This window comes from Nasonia vitripennis, chromosome 4 (genome assembly GCF_009193385.2).
Source record: "Nasonia vitripennis strain AsymCx chromosome 4, Nvit_psr_1.1, whole genome shotgun sequence".
Lineage (NCBI taxonomy): Eukaryota > Metazoa > Arthropoda > Insecta > Hymenoptera > Pteromalidae > Nasonia > Nasonia vitripennis.
The window spans coordinates 25,514,452-25,534,514 of record NC_045760.1 but is presented as its reverse complement, the minus strand read 5'-3'; the positions used below and the strand labels follow the sequence as shown (position 1 = coordinate 25,534,514).

General features: G+C 38.9%; 1 protein-coding gene across 1 annotated transcript; it reads right to left on the bottom strand.

Annotated features, from left to right (window-relative positions):
* Positions 1 to 210: 210 nt before the first annotated feature.
* Positions 211 to 2,471, bottom strand: LOC103315632 (putative ankyrin repeat protein RF_0381). Its single transcript, XM_031930562.1, has 3 exons — positions 2,098 to 2,471; positions 1,388 to 2,012; positions 211 to 1,294 (listed from the first exon to the last, which is right to left on the bottom strand). The coding sequence occupies exons 1-3, from the start codon at positions 2,313 to 2,315 to the stop codon at positions 548 to 550; spliced, it is 1,590 nt and encodes a 529-aa protein (XP_031786422.1). The 5' UTR covers positions 2,316 to 2,471; the 3' UTR covers positions 211 to 547.
* Between the last annotated feature and the right edge of the window lie 17,592 nt (positions 2,472 to 20,063).

Genomic DNA, 20,063 nt, shown 5'->3' with positions numbered 1-20,063 from the left:
AGATTCTTTACATAATTCTGAATCGAAAATGTTCTTATAAGATTTTCTAAAAGAGGCTTTGTATTCTAGTAACAGAGTACTAAAATCCGGTCAAAATCGCGATTTTTTTTCAATTTGATCAAACTTGATCAATTTTTACTCAAAAACAAAGCCTTTTTCAGAAAATCTTATAAGAACATTTTCGATTTAGAATCATATAAAGAATCTAAAAAAATGTTTCCTGGTTCGAAATAATATAATTTTATTAAATATTAACAATTAATTTGTTAATAAAAATTACCTGATCACTTTTGGGCATTTAACCCTCGAAATTCGTGTTCGGGAGGCAAAAATACATAGAAAGAACGTTGGTGATCTACTAGCCATTCAAGTCCGACGGTAAGTGCTCTGCGCCTAGACTAGCCCTAATGGCACGCGTATGCGCTGTATCGGCATTATTCAGCTTTTCTGATTCTGCACACAAGCGCCGGTGTCCCCCAGGTCCACTTTTTTTTTCGTGTAGCCGCGCAATTTAGGTATACATAAAACGTATAAAATTAGTACGTATCTACAATTTACAACCAGGCAAATCCTTCACAGAAACGAACTTTGCCAGATTCTCTATGGCGGCGTAAGTCAGATGGGCCGAGAAAATCTCGCATAGGTGACTTTCGACCGCGCAAATCCAGCGCAGCTTCTTCTCAGCCCTCTCGAACTTCGCTGAGATGTAGTCGTTGTAGCTATTGTACTGTTGGTCGACGTAGCGCGCCTGGAAGGAGGCCAGAAACTCCTCGTTCCTCATGAGCATGCCCAGTCTCTCATCGCTCGCCGCGAAGATGAAGAACAGCGTCACGTCGTTGTAGACCTTGAACTTCCTCATCCTCTGCAGCTCCCGCTTGCAGGCTATGTAGTGCTCCTGCATGTAGGACGTCCTGTCGATCAGCCGCTCGTCCTGCTCGTCGATCTGCCTGCCTTCGACCATCCTTAGCGCGGCCAGACGCCTGATCATCTGCCAGGTGGCCCCGGTCGCCTGCCGCTTTATCATTTGGAAGGGCGTACGGCCGACGTCGTCCTTCGCGAGCGGGTCTGCGCCGCGCAGGAGCAGAGTTTTGATTCCCTCCTCTCGGCCCTCGTTGCACGCGAGGTGCAGAGCCGTCTGGCCCGACGGCGTCGGCTGCTGCAGCTCGGCGCCCTTGGCGAGGAGCAGCTCCAACGCGTCCAGGCTGCAGCGCCCCGTCACTGCCAGGTGCAGCGGGCGGAGGCCGTCGCCGTTTCTCGCGTTCACGTCGGCTCCCCGCTCAATTAGCAGCTTCGCCTGACAAGGATAGAAAGTGAAAATTTAGCACGCACAATTGACAATAAAAAGTTGACGATCGAAAGGAAGAGTTGGGATCGACAAGAAACTTACCATTGCCGACTTGCCGGTCCGCAGCGTGCTGTGCAGCGGCGAGTTCTGGAAGATCCTGTCCCTGGCGTCGAGCGGGACACGCCTCTCCAGTAGCCACCTGGCGGTACTCACGCTCTCCGAGCGGGCATCCGCGGCGAAGTGCAGCATCGTCTTCCCGGTGTAGTGCAGCAGGGTCGTGTCGACCTCGGGCTGTGCCAGTAGCAGCTCCGTCAGCTCCTCATGGCCCGCGCCAATGACCGAGTGCAGATAGGTGCGCTGCATGTTGTCGGCATGCGCGAGCTCGTGTCGGGTGCCGCGGTTCAGCATCTCGAGCACCAGGTCGGCCGGACAGCCGCCGACGAGGGCGACGAACAGGGCCGTCCGGTCCTTGGCGTTCCTCGCCGAGAGATCGGCGCCGTGGTCCATGAGCAGCCGGGCCAGGGACGCGTCGAGCCGGTGCACCGCCACGTGCAAGAACGTCGTCTGCGCGTCGTAGTCGTAGTACTGCTGCGCCTCACCGTTTATCAGGCTGGTATCACACCGCTCGTTCACGTCGGCGCCCCAGCGAATCAGCAATTCGGCCGCTTGGTGGTCATGCCACTGGAGCATCGCTAACCACAGCGGTGAGGGCGTTTCTGTTCTCCGACTGAAAAGCGAAAAAAATTATTTTAATTTTAGTTTGCGAATGCTAACTTTTTGATTCGAAAGATTTGTCCGCCTTGAATAATTACCTTGGGTCCCGATTGACGCTCGCCTTGTGATGTAGCAGGATTTTCATCATCTCGATGTTGTTTTTGGCGATTGCGGTATGCAGCGGCGTCCTTCCGTCCTCCAGTGCCAGGTTTACATGCGACGGATACTTCGAAAGCAAAGCCTCCACTCCAGCCCAGTCGTTCGTCTCAACCGCCAAGTTGAGCATGTTGTATTTGTACTTCGGGTTGGAATACATGATTCACTTTTCTCCGATCCAAGTATAATTTTGAAACAAACTTGCGTTCCACTGCGCCAAACAGAGTCACTACGATAACTTACAAATCTGCCTTCAGTCGGACTATGTCTCTCGGAGCAGTGAACCTTTCCGGAGGGTGCTGATTTTTGAACTGAGAACAAATCTTTCGTGTCGAGTGTGTGCCGGCATGGAAAACGGAAAATGCGTAGGTAGAGGAGATGAGAAATTCGTATCATCCCCTCTCAGGGTAGAGGGCAGGTATGCGCTTCTACCGGGAAAACACCAATGACCCCCATGGAGGTGAGGCTAAGGCGGAGCAGGTATAAAGTGCGGCTTAACGGGAAACCGAAGATACATCCGGCTGCGTACGAAAGAGGGTCGTGAAATTTTATTATCTTTCTCGGACTGCCGGCGCGGGGTGTCTTATAATTTAAATTGGGGACTAAAACTTTGACCCGGCTTTAAATAACTGCGGATTACTAGCCTGAGAACTCTCCCCTAAATAGAAATTCTGGCCTAGACAGTAAAACTTTCCTTCTGCTCTAGTGTCTAGGTATACATATGGGGAATTTTACGGGAAAAATACACGTATTTTCTAATAGTACATGTTTAAAACAATGCAAAATCACGTTCCAACACTGAAAAAGTAATACTGTTCTCTCGGCCCCTCTTATTCGCTGAAAACTAGGCATTGTTCAAGGGTATGTGCTTAAGGGGCTGTCGGAGGAGCAGCCGAACGGTGCCAACGCAACGTCCAAGTGCCGCTGCGGTCAGGTGGCAAAATCCTAATTGAACAACAAATACAACAGAACTGCGTACTTGAGAAAAAAATTGCTCTTTACCGCCATTCCTTTTATCTTGAAGTAATAGTAACTTGTGTAAAACATGGTATTAAGTGCATATAAGTCCTCCGACAGCCCCTTAAGCTCTAAAGGTGCAAACAGAAAATGTATTACAGTAAGATGAAAGAACGGGAAAAGAGCTTTAATAAAAAAAAATGCTTTTTCAGAAAATCTTATAAGAACATTTTCGATTTAGAATCATATAACGAATCTAAAAAAATGTTTCCTGGTTCGAAATAATATAATTTTATTAAATATTAACAATTAATTTGTTAATAAAAAATTACCTGACGACTTTTGGGCATTTAACCCAAATGCTTGGTTTGGTCAGAAGTTACCTGCAATTAGGAATGTTTATATGCAAGCTCAGCCCAGGGGCATCTTAGTTCTAGCCATAATCCGTGTTCAATGTATATATATATGTAACTTCTGACCAAACCAAGCATTTTCAACGCATTTTTCGTTTCTAAGCCTTTTTTCTCGTACTTTTATTCTGCCGATATACATTTTCTGTTTGTGCCCTCATGCATTCATGCCGTTGATCAGTGGCTATTTATCGGTGAATTTTAGTGGCCCAAAAAACAGTGTCTTAAGGCACTTTTTCAGTGTTGAAACTTGGTTTTTCATTGTTTTAAACATATAGAATTATAAAATAAGTGTTACGAGCGTGTAGGTAACAATTTTTTCGCCGTTTTTTGAATTCAAGAAAGTTTATTTTTCCCGTAGAATTCCTTGTATACAAGCTAGTCGGAGGTTGGACCAGTTATATTAACCCATCATTCAACAGTTTACTTTTGCAATATTTATAACATTAAAATATTTATAAAAATTGGTCAAAATTTTGGATCAAAATAATGGGTTATTATAACGGGTCCAAACTCCGACCAGTTTGTATATGAGAAATTCTACGGGAAAAATAAACTTTCTTGACTTTAAAAACAGCGAAAAAAATTGTTGGGACACGCGCCGGAAACACTTGACATTCCTTGAAAAATAACCACTGTTCAACGGCATGAATGCATAAGGGCATAAACAATAAATGTATATCAACAGACTAAAAGTACGAGAAAACAGCTTTAATTAAAAAAATATGCGTTGATAAGTTGATTTGGTCAGAAGTTACATACAATTGAAAATATGAAACAATCACGAATAAATTCATGACTTTTTTTTTTTTTAATTGCAGGTAACTTTTGACCAAACCAAACATTTTAAACGCATTTTTTTTAAATTAAAGTTCTTTACCTGTTCTTTCATCTTACTCTGATACATTTTCTGTTTGCACCTTTGGAGCTTAAATATTTACAATATACACTATTTCTACCGAAAATATCGTATATATACTATGCAAAATCACTGACCAAAATTCTTGATATTTTACTATATAAATTAGTATATTACCTCGGTACGCTCGGGTGACAAAAAAGCGAGTGTGATGATCACCTACGCGCACGATCTTGTACTATTTTTTGACACGAGTGTGCGAATCTACGTTCTTAGCAGATGAGCGTGCGCGAAATTTAAAGTTTCGCACACGCTGTACGTGAAATACAAAATTTCGCTTACTCTGCGCGGGAAATCTGCATTTCGCACACTAGTGTGAAAATCAGGCTTTTCGCGCATGCTATGCAGCTAGGAGAATTTGAATTTCGCACACAGAGTGTCAAATAAGTGTTTTTAGTCACATGCCACGGCTTTGTGAAAGATCCGGACCGTCTTCTTTACTCTACGCGGGCTTAAAATGTACCTTAAACATGCCCCCTCAGACCTAATGAAAGATATTTAAAAAAAAAAATATCAATAAATGTTGTTAGCAACAAGTACAGCGTGAAAAATAATAATTAAATTCATTAGCTACGTATACAACGTATGGATAATAATATTTAATTTGTCGGGTCAAAAAAGTGAAAAAATAAGAAAATTACGTTATATCTTCGTATGTCGTGCTTGTATAACTCTAATTGACTGCTAATTGTGTAAACCGTTTGAAAATCGATCAAAATCCGTAAGCCTCTTTGAAATTAGTGTACGACACAAGGACTAATATCAATACGAAAGATTTAAGGTTATTTTCATTCCAACAAATGCTCAAGAAATGGGAGAAAAAGCGTTTCATCCCAAGTTATGACTAGGCTATTTCTCATAGCCATTTCATAATTTCCAGCCCATTTTAAATATTCGAATTTCTACCAGGGAAGCATTAATAGTTTTATTGATTTTGCGCTGTTATTGAACCATATAATTCGTGGTAGAAAAACACCATTTATTATGCCGTATAATTCTGATTTTGTGTGAATTTCTTATGTCATTTACATGAGTTAGTACTGATGAATAATTGATGGATATATTTTTTTGGTTTGATTAAAAAGTAGTTGTTAACAGTGCAATATTTTTCACATCAGCTTTAAATTACATAAAACAATCTTACAAAACAAAATTCAAAATTCAGTAGTACAAAAATTATAAAGAAGTTGTAAAGTATAAAGTTATAAAGAAATTATAAAGTGATAAGTCCCCACGAAGGTAAAATCCCTATACCCCTCTAGTATCGTACGATATTTCACGAAACAACGTGCATTAACCGAGATTTAGCCAGTGCATTTTTGCACGAGCGTGACTTAAATCGAAGTTTATGCCACAGCGTGTCATAAAATAACTATACGATACTTGTGAACTAAGTAGCCCATTAGTGCACGGCGTTTTATCACCTTCGCTGCGCTCGGGCGCTAATACACTATAATAGGCCAAAATAGATTTTTTTTTATAGCAATAAACCAGTATTCATCATAAAACTTTGCGGCTATACATTATACATAAAAACCTTGAATGTTAAAGTTGTAGATATTTCAAAAACACATCTTTTTACCATGAAAAACATTTTATCAAAACGCTTATACATAAACAACAACCCTAGAAATGATTTTTGGTACATATAATTGAATAACAATTTCGGTGTGGCACGCCCTATCTGGCTCAAAACCTTTAATTGATTGCCTGACGCTATCGAATATCGAGGCGAGCGCGCAGCGCGAGAGTTAGCGGCCGTGCCTTAGACTCAAAACGCAGATTTTTACATTTTAGCTTTTTACTAGAAAACTGCTCGACAAAATCGTTTAAAAATTTAGCAGCAGATAGCTTTTTCTATGGCGAATCACCAAACAAAATTTTGAAGCATTAACTACATTGTTCTAGAGATATAAGAAATCAAAAAATTAAAAAAAAAATTCAAACCTTGATATCTTACGAACTATAGGGGTTTGAAAGCTGTGCAATGAACTTAGCCAAAACACATAAAATATCTACCTTTCCCCAAAATCTCAAGTGCAATAAGCCCTTTTTACGTTCGTAATCGAGGCACAAAAGAAAACTCATTTTTTTCAGTTTTCGATTTATTACTAAAAAAATAAGTAGTCAAATCAATTGAAATATTAATGGAATATAGTTTGACACGTGACTCATCGACGTGATTTTTTTCGCAAGGTTATGCTGTTTAGTTTCAGAGATATTAATTAAAAAATTTTTTTCATTTTATCTGCCGAACAAAGCGAGGAAAAGTAGGTAATTTTATTCTCTTCCAAATGCATTATAGCTGAATTCTTTGTAACAATGGGATGATTGAAAAAAACGCAAAATAGTGTTTTTCAAAAATCAAAAAATGTCCATAAAAAAATGTATATGCAGGTCAAATTTTATTGATATTGACGAAGTAGTTCTAGAAATATTACCCTGGTATGCGCACTGGCGCCATCTGGCTCGAGCTTTCACTAACTTTGTAACTACCCCCTGCCGTCATTCTCCCCACTCCTATACGGTATACCTGATCACTGTAGAAACCACGCTGCCCCGCCCTTTATTTTTGGTATAAAATAAGTGCTTGAGCCGTCAAACCGACATTCGAGCATCAACCGCCTCGACAGCTCCATTAACTTTTGTTTCTAAGACGTAAAAATGGCTTGTCAACAAAAGGAGAAGAGAGTAATTCAGCACCGCTCCGAGGAAACCAAGGCCCTAGCCAGAAACTATTGCCTTGGAGGAATGAGGAATTGCGATATATCGCGTCGACTCAATGTTCGTGAGTCGACTCTACGCGGGTGGCTCAGCAATATAAAGAAGCCGCGAAACCAACCACAGATGAAACCAAGAGAGGAGAGCCAGCGAAGAAGGACACGACGCGTCGACAACAACGTCCGAGAGGAAGAAGTTCGGCAGAATCCTGGAGCTGAGGACAATGTCAATCAAGGTGAGCCAAGTTTTCAACATATCGAGTTTTGTAAGAATTTGGGATTGATTGACAATTCAAAGTTAGCTCTAGCTAAATCTTTACTGGCAAGTAGAACGCGTATTTCTATGAATCAGTATAGGAGTCTGATCGAACCTCGTTGAGACAGATTCCAGTAGAAATCGAGGTAAGTAAAACTAAATTAACGTAATATAAGGTTACTGTTGCTATACAGGGACATAAAATATAGCAACACATTTTTAATGTGGCCTTGTACCTACAAAATAGGTATAAAGACGGTCTCAAGCCCGTGTAAACACAGAGAGAAAATGTGTGCGTAAATATTGAATTGTAAATATTGATCTGATATTAGGCAAAAGACCGATGAAGATATAAATTTACGCCACTATGCATACACTCAGCAGAGTGCGTTATAAGACTAAATCGAGCAGCAGAGTGTCTTTCTTTGCTGCAATATAAACCTAAATCGACTTAAAGGATTTTTCATAGCCGACCTCTTGCGTACTGCCGTATAAAATCGCTCTCGTAAAGTTTCGATTTCATAAGCGGCTTGCTTAGTCACGTGCTCTCGACTTAAAATGCGGCTATTACGAGCCTACGACACAATTATTTTCCTCGGTATTAGCGAGGCTAGTGTAATGCCGAGATGTGGCAAGCTGTTGTTTTGATTGCAGTTATTTTTGAAATACGAGAGCCTTGGATAGCCGCGAAATTATCATACCGTTCGGCACGGAAAAACAGTGTCCGGATAGTATCGAGGTAACGCCAAACTCGACACAGAGCATTAGGCCGTATAACGCAGCAACAACTAAAGTCCTGAATCGTATCCTAAGCGAAGCGAAGCACACCGTACTTTCCGAACGGCTTTTATTTCGGGACGCGCTTTATGACTGGTCCCTTTTCTAATTGTGGGCTCCTGGATTTTCCTCGGCCCAGACCTTCCATACGGCCGGCCATTAGGGCGCCCCGCCCCGCCGGACAGCCACGCTTAGCGTCGCACACCTCGATCGCCGTGTATTGCTGGCTTTATTAAATATATTTTATAGCACAGTGTGGCTAAAATCCGCTGTTAAGTCACGAATAGGCGAGACTTGAGGACTTTAGCTTTATTAGAAAAAATAATTAATTTGAGGGCTGGTAGGTTAAAAATGACTGCCTAGGTCAAAAGTTGTACAGGCTTGAAAGTGGCAAAAAATCACCAATTTTTCGATTTTTCACGAAAATCAGCGATTTTTCTCATTTTTAAAATCTTTATAACTTTTCATCCAAGCAGTCAATTTCGATGATTTGGGGCTCAAATTGTAGCTCGTTTCTTCCGTTTTCGTTTCGAAAATTTAGACTGACACGTTCATTTTACGATCAGCTATATATATGGCGATGAAAACGGCCAAAAAACGTCCATAATTGATAGGCACATTCATAGTTGATCGTAAAATTAAAATGTTAATCCAGTTTTTTAAAACAAAAATAGAAGAAAAGAGCTTTAATTTTGAGCCCTGGATGATTAAAATTTTCCGCTCGGATCAAAAGTTATAAGAATTTTAGAATAAGAGAAAGATCTTTTCTCTCTTCGTGACTATTTACTATTTTCAAGCTTAGAGAACTTTTTGCCCAAGCAACCATTTTTAACTCACCAGCCCTCAAATTAAAGCTCTCTTCTGATCCTTTGATCCTAGTAAACACATTTTTGGATTGTACCTTCATACACTGAGTTAAGTGTATAAAGTTGAATCGTGGCTTGTTTTCGTTAATTTTCCCTAATGCTAAATTCCCATAAGAGAATTTCAAGTGCCCCGCTAAAAAGTTTGGCAAGCGATCGGCTATGCACGCGTGCATTTTCTCACTCCATTCGGCCGAAAGAACCAACAAAAGTTGGTTTGGTAGGTGTGCACTTAATTTTAAATGTTTAACTTCTAACACCCGAGTTGTTTCCACTCGCTCGTGGATTTGCTCATATGCGTTTAAATAAAAAAAGCGTCTTGTAATTCGCATTTCGCACACAGTGTGTCGAAAAAATTGTCATACGGCGCATTACGCAATATACCATAGCAACATATAAACATATTCATAAATAGGCAGTTATTTGCTGCAGCTGTAGGGCACAGCGAGCCGGGTTTTATAAGTAGCTATATAGAAGGTAGACTTTTGCAAATATATTCGGAGAATACTTTCGGGTATAAAAGGCCCCAGACCAGAGTAGAGGCCGACGGTCAGCAAGCGGAAGCTCTGCCCGAGCAGAGTCCGATCCGCGTAACTGCGCTTTGGTTCGCGAATTATAGCACACTGAGAAAAAAAAACGTTGAATTTACTCAAGATTCAAAGATAAGAATTTTCTAATAACTTTTGAACTGTAAATCAATAACTATTAATATGTACTCTTTTTGGAAATGTTAAGAGCTGATTAATAAGTTCAAGCAATCTTTATTGTGTTATTACTTTAATTGACTGGTTTGAGATTTTGGTCTAAAATCACCGATAACAAGCAAAATGTGAAATTCGTATCTAATGTACGCGAAGCTTCAATTAATGTTCGAATGGGTTCATTTTTACTTTAGTTTTGTTGAGCAAGGCATTTTGCACTATTATTATGTTAATATGTCTATTAATTTCTTCAATCAGATAGTATGACATGATTGAATAAAAATTGATGACTTGGTACGGTCAAGTGAAATGAAGCACACTGCATGCATATCATATGAACTTTGAAACTTTGGATATTAATTGAAATATAAAATTGTCTAGGATTGTGGTAATTCCCAAACACTGCTGCTTCTTTATTCTAAACGATAATCTCTACTGAAGCGCGACAAGTAATTTTAACTTAAGCGATGCTTATGTCACCCGAAACTGACAGTTCAGTAGATTTTACTGAAGTCTGCAGTAGCATTGACTGAAGGGGCGTCCTCTGTAGTTTTACCTAAGTCGCTACAGTAAATTCAACGTTTTTTTTCTCTGTGTAGTCATATATTCGTCCGTACTTGAGAATCTTCGCATCGTTCCTCTGCCCGAACGGAGCCGGATCCATTTACCTGCGCCAACACAATAGGATGGGATCGGGAGAGTCAGGTAACTCAGATAGCGCCGCATTTAGTGTTATATTTACATAAGAGGGGCCAGAATTTTGGAAAAGGACAAGGTGGAAGGGTATGGAATATTGAAATCACTTTTCTCTCCAGTGGCATCATCTCGGGGAAACTGGAGCTCATTCCAGTCCAAAAAATCGCTTGGAGCAGTCGCCTCTCGGCTCTTTCATTTTGTGATCCTTGAAGGTTGAATTTGTAAAGTTTTTCCTTTTTCTACCGAGAGTCATAGTTGTGAAAAACTCAAAATTTAATTAAAATCAGTGTCTGAAAGTTAATCGAAGGACCTATCCAACCACACAAATTCGCCAATATCGTGGCGAGTGTTAGCGGTCGTGCCTTACACGCAAAACACGAAGCGCGATGCAAGGCAGCAAGCAGGGCTGTGCCTAGAACCATTTCAACATGGCGTCGATGGGCAAAACCAACGTACCAACCTCCGAAAAATTCACTAGCAGCATAGCTCATTACTCCACGCCCAGCGCGGTCGTGTCGGTGTGAGCGCTCGGCCGAGTGATGGCCAAGCATGCGCAGTAAATTCGGTCGAGCTAAGGCGCGGATAAAAATTTTTGAATTTTGCAGGTTATGTGCAGTATGGGTTGCAAAACATGCAGAAAGAATGACTTTCTGTTTGATAACTGAGCTGAATAGCTTGTTATTTTATTTAAAATCACAACTGTTAAAAGACTTCGATTAAACATCGAGTCTGGATAATGCACAAGATTTGACTCACGCAATTTTTAGTCGAAGACATTTTTAAAAACTCAATTTATATAAAAGTGATGTATCGTATAAACTTTAAACTTGACATGCAAGTCATTTGCACGTAATTAAGCATATCTAAAATGTTTGAACACTTAAGTTGAACCAGAAGATCCAGTTCGTCCCAAGTAGACGCATTTGGCGCACGTTTTTTGAAAGCAACTGGATCTTCCAGTCATCGCTGATTCATCAAACTTTAGAAATATGTTGAAACACATTGCAAGGGCTTGTCTATCAAATTTCAAGTGTAAACCATGTACCAAAATTGAGATTTGCTATTTTTAGTCATAAGATTTTGAGAAAAACTGAATTTTTTCAAAAGGGATGCATCGTACAAACTTTAAACTTGACATGCAAGTCATTTGCATGTAATTAAGCATATTTATAAAGTTTGAACACTTAAATTGGACCAGAAGATCCAGTTCGTCCATATTACAAGTGTAAACCATGCACCACTATTGAAAAGATGAAAAGTTACATAGAAATTCGAAAATTAAGTTAAACAAACATTTTTCAAACCACTGTACACGGAAAAAAAGTGAGCCTGGGGGGACACCGGCACTCGTGTGCAGAATCAGGAAAGCTGAATAATGCCGATACAGCGCATACGCGTGCCATTAGGGCACACAATCATGCCGAATGAAAACGGTCTGAGCGAAGCCGATTCAGCACAGACCCGGTGCTGTTTTGGCACCAGTTCTTGCGCTACTTCGTTCGCAGCGCACTCTCTCCGAAGCATGCGCGGATATAGTGTCACAGAGGCATTGTTCCATTCGGTTCGGCGTGTAGCATCAGAGTTCTAGTTGTGGCTTATTATATATTTGTTGTAATTTTGTTCAAAGGTGTATCAGTGATGCACCTTTAAAAATATTATAACAAATATAACAATAAGCCTCAATTCCACATAGTTACCAGAAAACAGCCTTTATTGCGCCCTGGGTAATTTATTACCTGGCCAAGCAAGCATTATTTTTCCGACATTACTGAAAAATTGCCGAAAATGACCGTCCCTATCGATTTGAAAAAGGGTACGACGACTACAAGCAATTAAAAATAGGGTGAAAATCGTCTAATATGCGAAAATCCGACGAAAAACCGAAAAATCTCGTTTCAGCGGCATTTTTGCCGATTTTTACCCTATTTCAAAATCCACGTATCTTTCGATAGGGACAGTCATTTTCATCAATTTTTTTTAAATTCAAGATCTCGGGCTGAGCTGTTCAGTAATGCCGGAAAAACAAATATATAATAAGCCACAACTAGAACTCTGATGCTACATGCCGAACCGAGTGGAAAAATTAAAGTTTCGATTTCATAAGCAGCTTGCTTAGTCACGTGCTCTCGACTTAAAATGTGGCTATTACGAGCCTACGACACAATTATTTTCCTCGGTATTAGCGGGGCTCGTGTAATGCCGAGATGTGGCAAGCTGTTGTTTTGATTGCAGTTATTTTTGAAATACGAGAGCCTTGGATAGCCGCGAAATTATCATACCGTTCGGCACGGAAAAACAGTGTCCGGATAGTATCAAGGTAACTCGACACAGAGCATTAGGCCGTATAACGCAGCAACAACTAAAGTTCTGAATCGTATCCTAAGCGAAGCGAAGCACACCGTACTTTCCGAACGGCTTTTATTTCGGGACGCGCTTTATGACTGGTCCCTTTTCTAATTGTGGGCTCCTGGATTTTCCTCGGCCCAGACCTTCCATACGACCGGCCTTCCATCAAATATTTTTTCTACAGATAATCATGAATTCGATCAGTCGCCTTTATGTGATCATAGATCTCAGCTTATTAAATTAATTCTTAATCAATATTTTCAGATAAGATTGCATCATTATGCTGAATTGAAAAATGACAAGGAAATACGAATAAGAATGAGAAATAATAAGCTGACTCTATTTTATAATCAATAGAATGCGTACAGTAAATTATATAAGTGTTCATTTTCTTATTATGTCTTTAATTTATTTGTATATTTAAGGTTGTACATACTGTTTTTTATATAAGTCTCGTATACTATATGTATTTAACACGCTTATTTAATTGAATCCAATTGTTTTTCGCCGTTTCACTTTAAATCCAGCGAATTCCCGCGTCGCGACGAGCTCGACGCGCGTGAGCATGGCCGCGCATGCGCAATAACACGATTAGAGAGAGACAGCATACCTTCTATTGCATCTGTCTCTCTCTCATAGGGTGCCACTTTCGCTAACCTCCACCCGCAGTCTATTTCTATTATGTCTATGATTTTATCCTCATTCTATCCTTAACATATAGCCCGTTTTTGTAATTAAAATAATAAATATGTTTTATTATAAAAAGGATTTGTTTTATTATAAATAATTAATTAACTGAATCACTGTCAAATTCACTTTCACTAGAACTGTTGCAGTGGTCTGAATAATAAATATGATATGAAGCAATGTTTTCAATTGAAAAATCTTCTTCCATATATAATTTTTTCTCTTGATCTTCCGAAAATTGACTATAACTTTCTAGTTATGTTCACAACAGACGCTGCACACACTTGGCTACACCATGCGCTATACACATAGGCAGACGCGGGCGAGCGGCTGCTACACACGCGTGCATGCGCGTATACGGATTTCGCGTTCACGAGTTACTGCCAAGTTTTATTCGAATTTGCGGCGAACAATTCGTTTTCGTAACTGGCGATCTCTTAATTGACTGAGTAGTTCAACTAGTCAATTTTCTACCAGGGTTCCTATTTCAAGGCAGGATCAATTTCAGATATTTAACAAAAATTTTGCCGAAAATAAAAATTTTGAAAAATCAATTGTAAGTACCTTTAATCCCTATAAGATTATTTTATTGATGTAATTTCATTTATTTATTGATTTCAGAAAAAGTATTTTGAGACCTTGGCAGGAAAAGATGGAACCAAGCCGGCAAGGGGGATTTTGCGCAGGATAATTACTAATGAATTGACCTCAAAATACAGTTTTAAAGGCCAAGGTGAAAATGAAAACTGTAGCATAACGCCATTGTATGTATTACTTGAAGGTAATAATTAAAAGTTTAATAATTTGTACTTTGCAGTTATGGCGTTTACTTATATGTAATGTATATAATCATGTATATCGTATTATGTATGTTTCATTTAGATGTCGCCACAAAGAAGAGTGGTTCCAAACAAAGAGATGACGTAAGTACTGGTGTTGCCACGTGGCTAAAAAACGCTCCGTCACGGATGTAATTTGAACTTATTTATTTCTATACATGATATGATATCTGAAATCAGTTATACTAACTTATTATTAATTGTTATTTGTAGAAAGAAAGAAGAAGAGAAGAAGAAACAAGCAGAAAAAAGCAAGAAAAAGTCTCAAGAGATACGAAAAAAGGATTTTAGCACGATATCAGATTTTGAAGCTGATTCAAGCTACTGAATTACGATAACTATTTATGACTTTTATGAGCTACCACAACCGCGAAAAACCCTATCAGCGTAACAGGTGCGGCGTCATCTGCCCTGATCACGCAGCACTAAACTCGCATATTCATTCTCGGGACTGACGTTTTCTCAAAGTTGGAATGGATAAGTATTGGGAACTTAATTAACGCACTTACGGATTTCGGTGGACCGACGAGCGGCCACGTTATATATATATATATATATATATATATATATATATATATATATATATATTAATTAAGTTCCCAATACATATCCATTCCAGCTTTGAGAAAACGTCAGTCCCGAAAATCACGCAGCGAGTTTAGTGCTGCGTGATCAGGGCAGATGACGCCGCACCTGTATATATATATATATATATATATATATATATATATATATATATATATATAACGCTCAAAAAGTGAATGGCTGCGGGTTGAGTTTTATTAAATTCAGTTAAATTTGTTCAGTTGAATTTCTTATGATGGTATGATTACAATACCGATCGATAATGCGCATGTGCGCACGCGAACATTAAATTTACAGCGTATGAAACAGATCTAGGCAACTAAGTGCCTAATAAAAAAAAATGTATACAATGAAGATTTTTGTAACTAATATTATATCATTGATAACCCGATTTTAAATAAAACTATTTTTAAGCTTATATAAAAAACTTTGTCTCACATTATTACCTGATCCTCATCACTTTTCCTCCGTATTAACACACAATTTATTACATTTTAGAAGCACTCACGATATTATTTAAATATAAATGTATGATATAATTTAAAAAATTCATTATTTTACTTTTTTGAGGAGCTCACAGAGAAAATATAGTAGAACCCTGGTAGCAGCGTTCCCGAGAAAGTATCTGAAAGCTACCGAGATTTTTCAAATCTAGCAGGTTTCCAGAGTAGAATCTAGATGAAAACCCTGATAAATCAGACATGATTTCTGGATTATGATTTGATCATATAACCTTACTTTTCACACCAATCATCCTGTTCTGCATTGACATTGTTTGAAAGTATTCATAAATTGATGAATATATACACCCTATAAATTGATCTACAATGTTATGATTTTTAAGGTACACAATAATAGTGAAAACCTAACCTTACACATGCATGCAAAGTGTCATCGATGCACTCAAAGTCACCAATGATGAAGTTTGCACAGGTATTTCAATCTTATCAGTATGCGAGCCAGTTACTCTCAACCACCAAATCTCTCATAATCATGCTAAATCCATGATATTAAAGCTGGATGTTGGCTCTTTTGCATTAAGACTTGTTCAATTATTTAAAAACAGACTGCCACATCAGTTTTTACTTAACAGTCTTGGTTCGGCTTTTCACCCTGAACCCTATGGCTTCGGCGTTAAAAAATGCAGGTAGCTCTGTACATGAAAGTCGAATTCATATTAGCTAGAATGAATTCAACTTAATATACTGTTTCAACATGCCAATACAAATTAAGTTGCAAAATTTCAGCCTTCTAGGTATGATAGTTTTCAAGTGAGAGAAAAATCAAAATTTATTGATTTCGATTACTTTGATCACAATTTGATTTTGCTCTCACTTTGAAACGGTCACGACTCTTCTTGGTCTTGTGCGCATAGATTTTAATTTTTGATAATAGCGATGATTATTTACTGATCTGCCTCTGAATTTTGACAGCAGATCACAAACAAAGATTTGATTTTATATTGATGTATTTTTATAATATAAGAGAGGTCTGGGATACCAGGTAGTGGAAAGTCATTTCAATAATAATAGTATGTTATTTCTTTTCAATAAAAAAATATATTCAAACAATATTCTTTTTAGATAGAATATTGCATAAATTGCTAATATTCTTTATAACAGAAAATTTTGTATGTTCGCATTGATTATACATTATATTTGTAAGACAATACGCTTAACTTTTGCGTTATTGGCTTTAAATCGTGATTTTTCTATCAAGCGTTATCAGTTTTGACTCGACAAATTTATAAGTATTTGAGATACAGAAATTTTATAAGTTCGAGAAATATTCGAAAATATTTTACCTGCTCAAGGCGTAATTTGCTCAAGAGCAGGGACTAGACGCTTTAGTTGCGCTGGCGCTTAAGTTGCGCTTCGGCTAGTGAGTTAGTACGGGTTGTGCTTTTATAGGCCACGGAGAGAGTGGGGATCGAGCCGCCGGAAAAACTCTTGCATTCATAATTGCCACTCAATATATACAGATATACAAGTGCTCTCCCCGCTCTAACGCTGCTTCTGCTGCTGCCGCTCGCTGGCTCGTGGCGCTGCTGGTGTTATGCTGCTGTGAGCTCAGCTGTCCGGGAGCGTTTGAATGAAGAGCGGGGGAGCGCGAGATACTACGAAAATTAGTTTTAAATATAATTTATAATTTTTATGCGGAGCCTGTACGGGGTGTTACAACTTGAAAACTATCATATCTAGAGGGAAGAAATTTTACAACTTTTTTTGTATAGGCATGTTGAAACAGTATATTCAGTTGAATTTATTCTAGCTGATATAAATTCGACTTTCATGTACAGAGCTACCTGCATTTTTTGACGCCGAAGCCATAGGGTTCAGGGTGCAAAGCCGAACCAAGACTGTTATGTGAAAACTGATATGGCAGGCTGTTTCTAAATAATTAAACAAGTCTTAATGCAAAAGAACAGTCACCAGAAGATGCCTCGGCCGTGCGGGGCGATCGTCGAGACCGACACTCTTTCGCCAGCGTTATTTGTAACGTAGTTTTAGTGGTCAAATTTGTAAACTTGTAGACGGTTTTTTTGTCGCCAGGTTTGCAGATCCCTTCAGTGACGTCGTTTTGTGTATGGTAAATAAATTATACGCATTCTTTACCTACTTGTTGTTTCCTAGCCCTCGCAAGATCCGGAACAACGTGAAAATGGCTTGAGCCGTCAAACCGACATTCGAGCATCAACCGCCTCAACAGCTCTATTAACTTTTGTTTCTACGACGTAAAAATGGCTTGTCAACAAAAGCAGAAGCGATAATTTAAACAATATTCGTAAGAAACCAAGGCATTAGCCATAAACTATTGCCTCGAAGGAATGCGGAACGTGGATATAACGCGACGTCTGATGTTCCAGAGTCAACCCTACGCGGGTGGCTCTCGAAAATCAAGAAGCAGAGAAACCCATCACAAAAGAGAACAAGAGATGAAGCCAATACAAGTGAGGAGCCCAAACCAAAACGACGCCGTCCAACTCCGTCAAACTCCAACGTCCGAGAGGTCGAAGAAGTTCGACAGAATCCTGGAGCTGAGGAGGAAAGGCTCAATAACAACTATCAAGGTGAGCAAAATATTCAGTCTTTGGAACTTGAACAAAAATAAATCGGGTTCCTGAAAAATTTGGGCTTGCTACAATATTCTCAATTAGAACTGGCCAAAACTTTACTGGCGAATAGAACACGGCGTTCTAATACTAAGTATATGAGTCTGATCGAACCTCGATGAGACAGATTCCAGTAGAAATTCAGGTAAGTATAAGTAATTTAGCCTAATATAAGGTTACTGTTGCTATACGGCAACGTGAAAAATAGCAACACATTTTTAATGTGACCTTGTACCTACAAGATAGGTATCAAGACGGTCTCAAGCTCGTGTAAACTCATAAAAAAATGTGTTTCTCGTAAGACTGCCTAAAATTTTAATTACTCTATTTTCAGTGCTTAAATAATCAAATATCAATTGTGCGTTAAATAGATACTCGAGAACTTAGTGTTTACTTCCCTCAATATATTTCGTTCATTTAATGTCGAATTACAACGTATTGAATCTTGCAGTAAGCTTTATAGAAAATGTATCACCTGACGAAATCACGTTATAATCTTGACGCTGTCCATGTGGGACCGTGGGCCACCAACGTCTAAGGATTCACCAAGGTTTCTCTAAAGTATTTTAACCCCTCGAATCCGAATCTGTGAGGTGTTTTGCGCTAAAGTGGTGAAATAATTAGTTATAAATAATATTTATAAACTAATAAAAAATATTTGGATTTTTACGTAATATTTACATTTTTTTGCTAAATATGCATTATTTCTCGTAGAAAAATCATTAAATATACAAAATAACGCGATAGTTAAATTATAATTACAAAACTTCAATGCGCCCTTGCGGGCTGTTCGTTTTTGATTACACAATATATTTGTAAGACAATACTCTTAACTTTTGCGTTATTGGCTATAGATCGTGCTTTTTCTAAGTATACAAATGATTTGAAATTATTTTAAGTTCTCGACTGATACGCGTTAGTTGCGTTATCAGTTTTGACTCGACGAATTTATAAGTATTTGAGATACAGAAATTTTATAAGTTCGAGAAATATCGAAAATATTTTACCTGCTCAAGGCGTAATTTGCTCAAGAGCAGGGACTAGATGCTTTAGTTGCGCTGGCGCTTTAAGCTGCGCTTCGGCTAGTGAGCTAGTACGGGTTGTGCGGGTCCTTTTATAGGCCACGAAGAGAGCGGGAATCGAGCCGCCGGAAAAAACATCATATTCATACTTACACACACTCATTCAAACCTATATACAAATATCATTCACACACTTATAATATAATGCGCGCGCCGCGTCGCCGCTGCGTCCAACTCCTTCTCTCGCGCCACTGCGCTCGCAACTCAATATATACAGATATACAAGTGTGTTGCGCGCTCTCCCCGCTCTAACGCTGCTTCTGCTGCTGCCGCTCGCTGGCTCGTGGCGCTGCTGGTGTTATGCTGCTGTGAGCTCAGCTGTCCCGGAGCGTTTGAATGAAGGGTGGGTGAGCACGAGATACTCGCGTAAAATCTAGAATTTTGTTCCACGAAAATTCGTTTTAAATATAATTTATAATTTTTATGCGAAGCCTGTACGGGGTGTTACAGAAATAATCAATTAATGAATACAATTAATAAAACCTACCAAAGAAAAAACTATCCAGTTTCTAATGTTATAATTTTTGCTTCAAGTACAAGAAGTTTATCTGGACTTTTAGAAAAATTAAGAAACTCGGTATGGCGGAATCATGAAGCACATTATTTAATCGTTAATTGGTATTCGTAATACTTGAGTAAACAACTGGTCCGCTCATTTTTGGATGTGGCTTAGGCATTCAATATACTGAATGTCTTATACGTGTGCAGTTATTCGCTGAAACAGCTAGCGTTGTATACGTTTAACCCTTATGCCAACACGGCTCTGAAACCATGGATAAAAATACCTGCAAAATATTTCATGGTTTCTTCCTGGACTTTATATAAATGGCCATTGCAAGAACATCTCGAACGAAGTTCAAATTGTAAGTCTATATAGATTAATATGTTTTATAATTAAGGGCCGTGGAAGCAAACTATATATTATAGTGGTTGATCTGGTATTTATCTTGTATTTTCA

Excerpts from the sequence above, each read along its gene's own strand:
- LOC103315632 (XM_031930562.1), bottom strand. The coding sequence starts at position 2,315 with ATGTATTCCAACCCGAAGTACAAATACAACATGCTCAACTTGGCGGTT. Across the intron at positions 2,013-2,097 it reads AGCGTCAATCGGGACCCAAG|TCGGAGAACAGAAACGCCCT; the intron begins GTAATTATTCAA and ends TTCGCTTTTCAG. Across the intron at positions 1,295-1,387 it reads GGACCGGCAAGTCGGCAATG|GCGAAGCTGCTAATTGAGCG; the intron begins GTAAGTTTCTTG and ends TATCCTTGTCAG.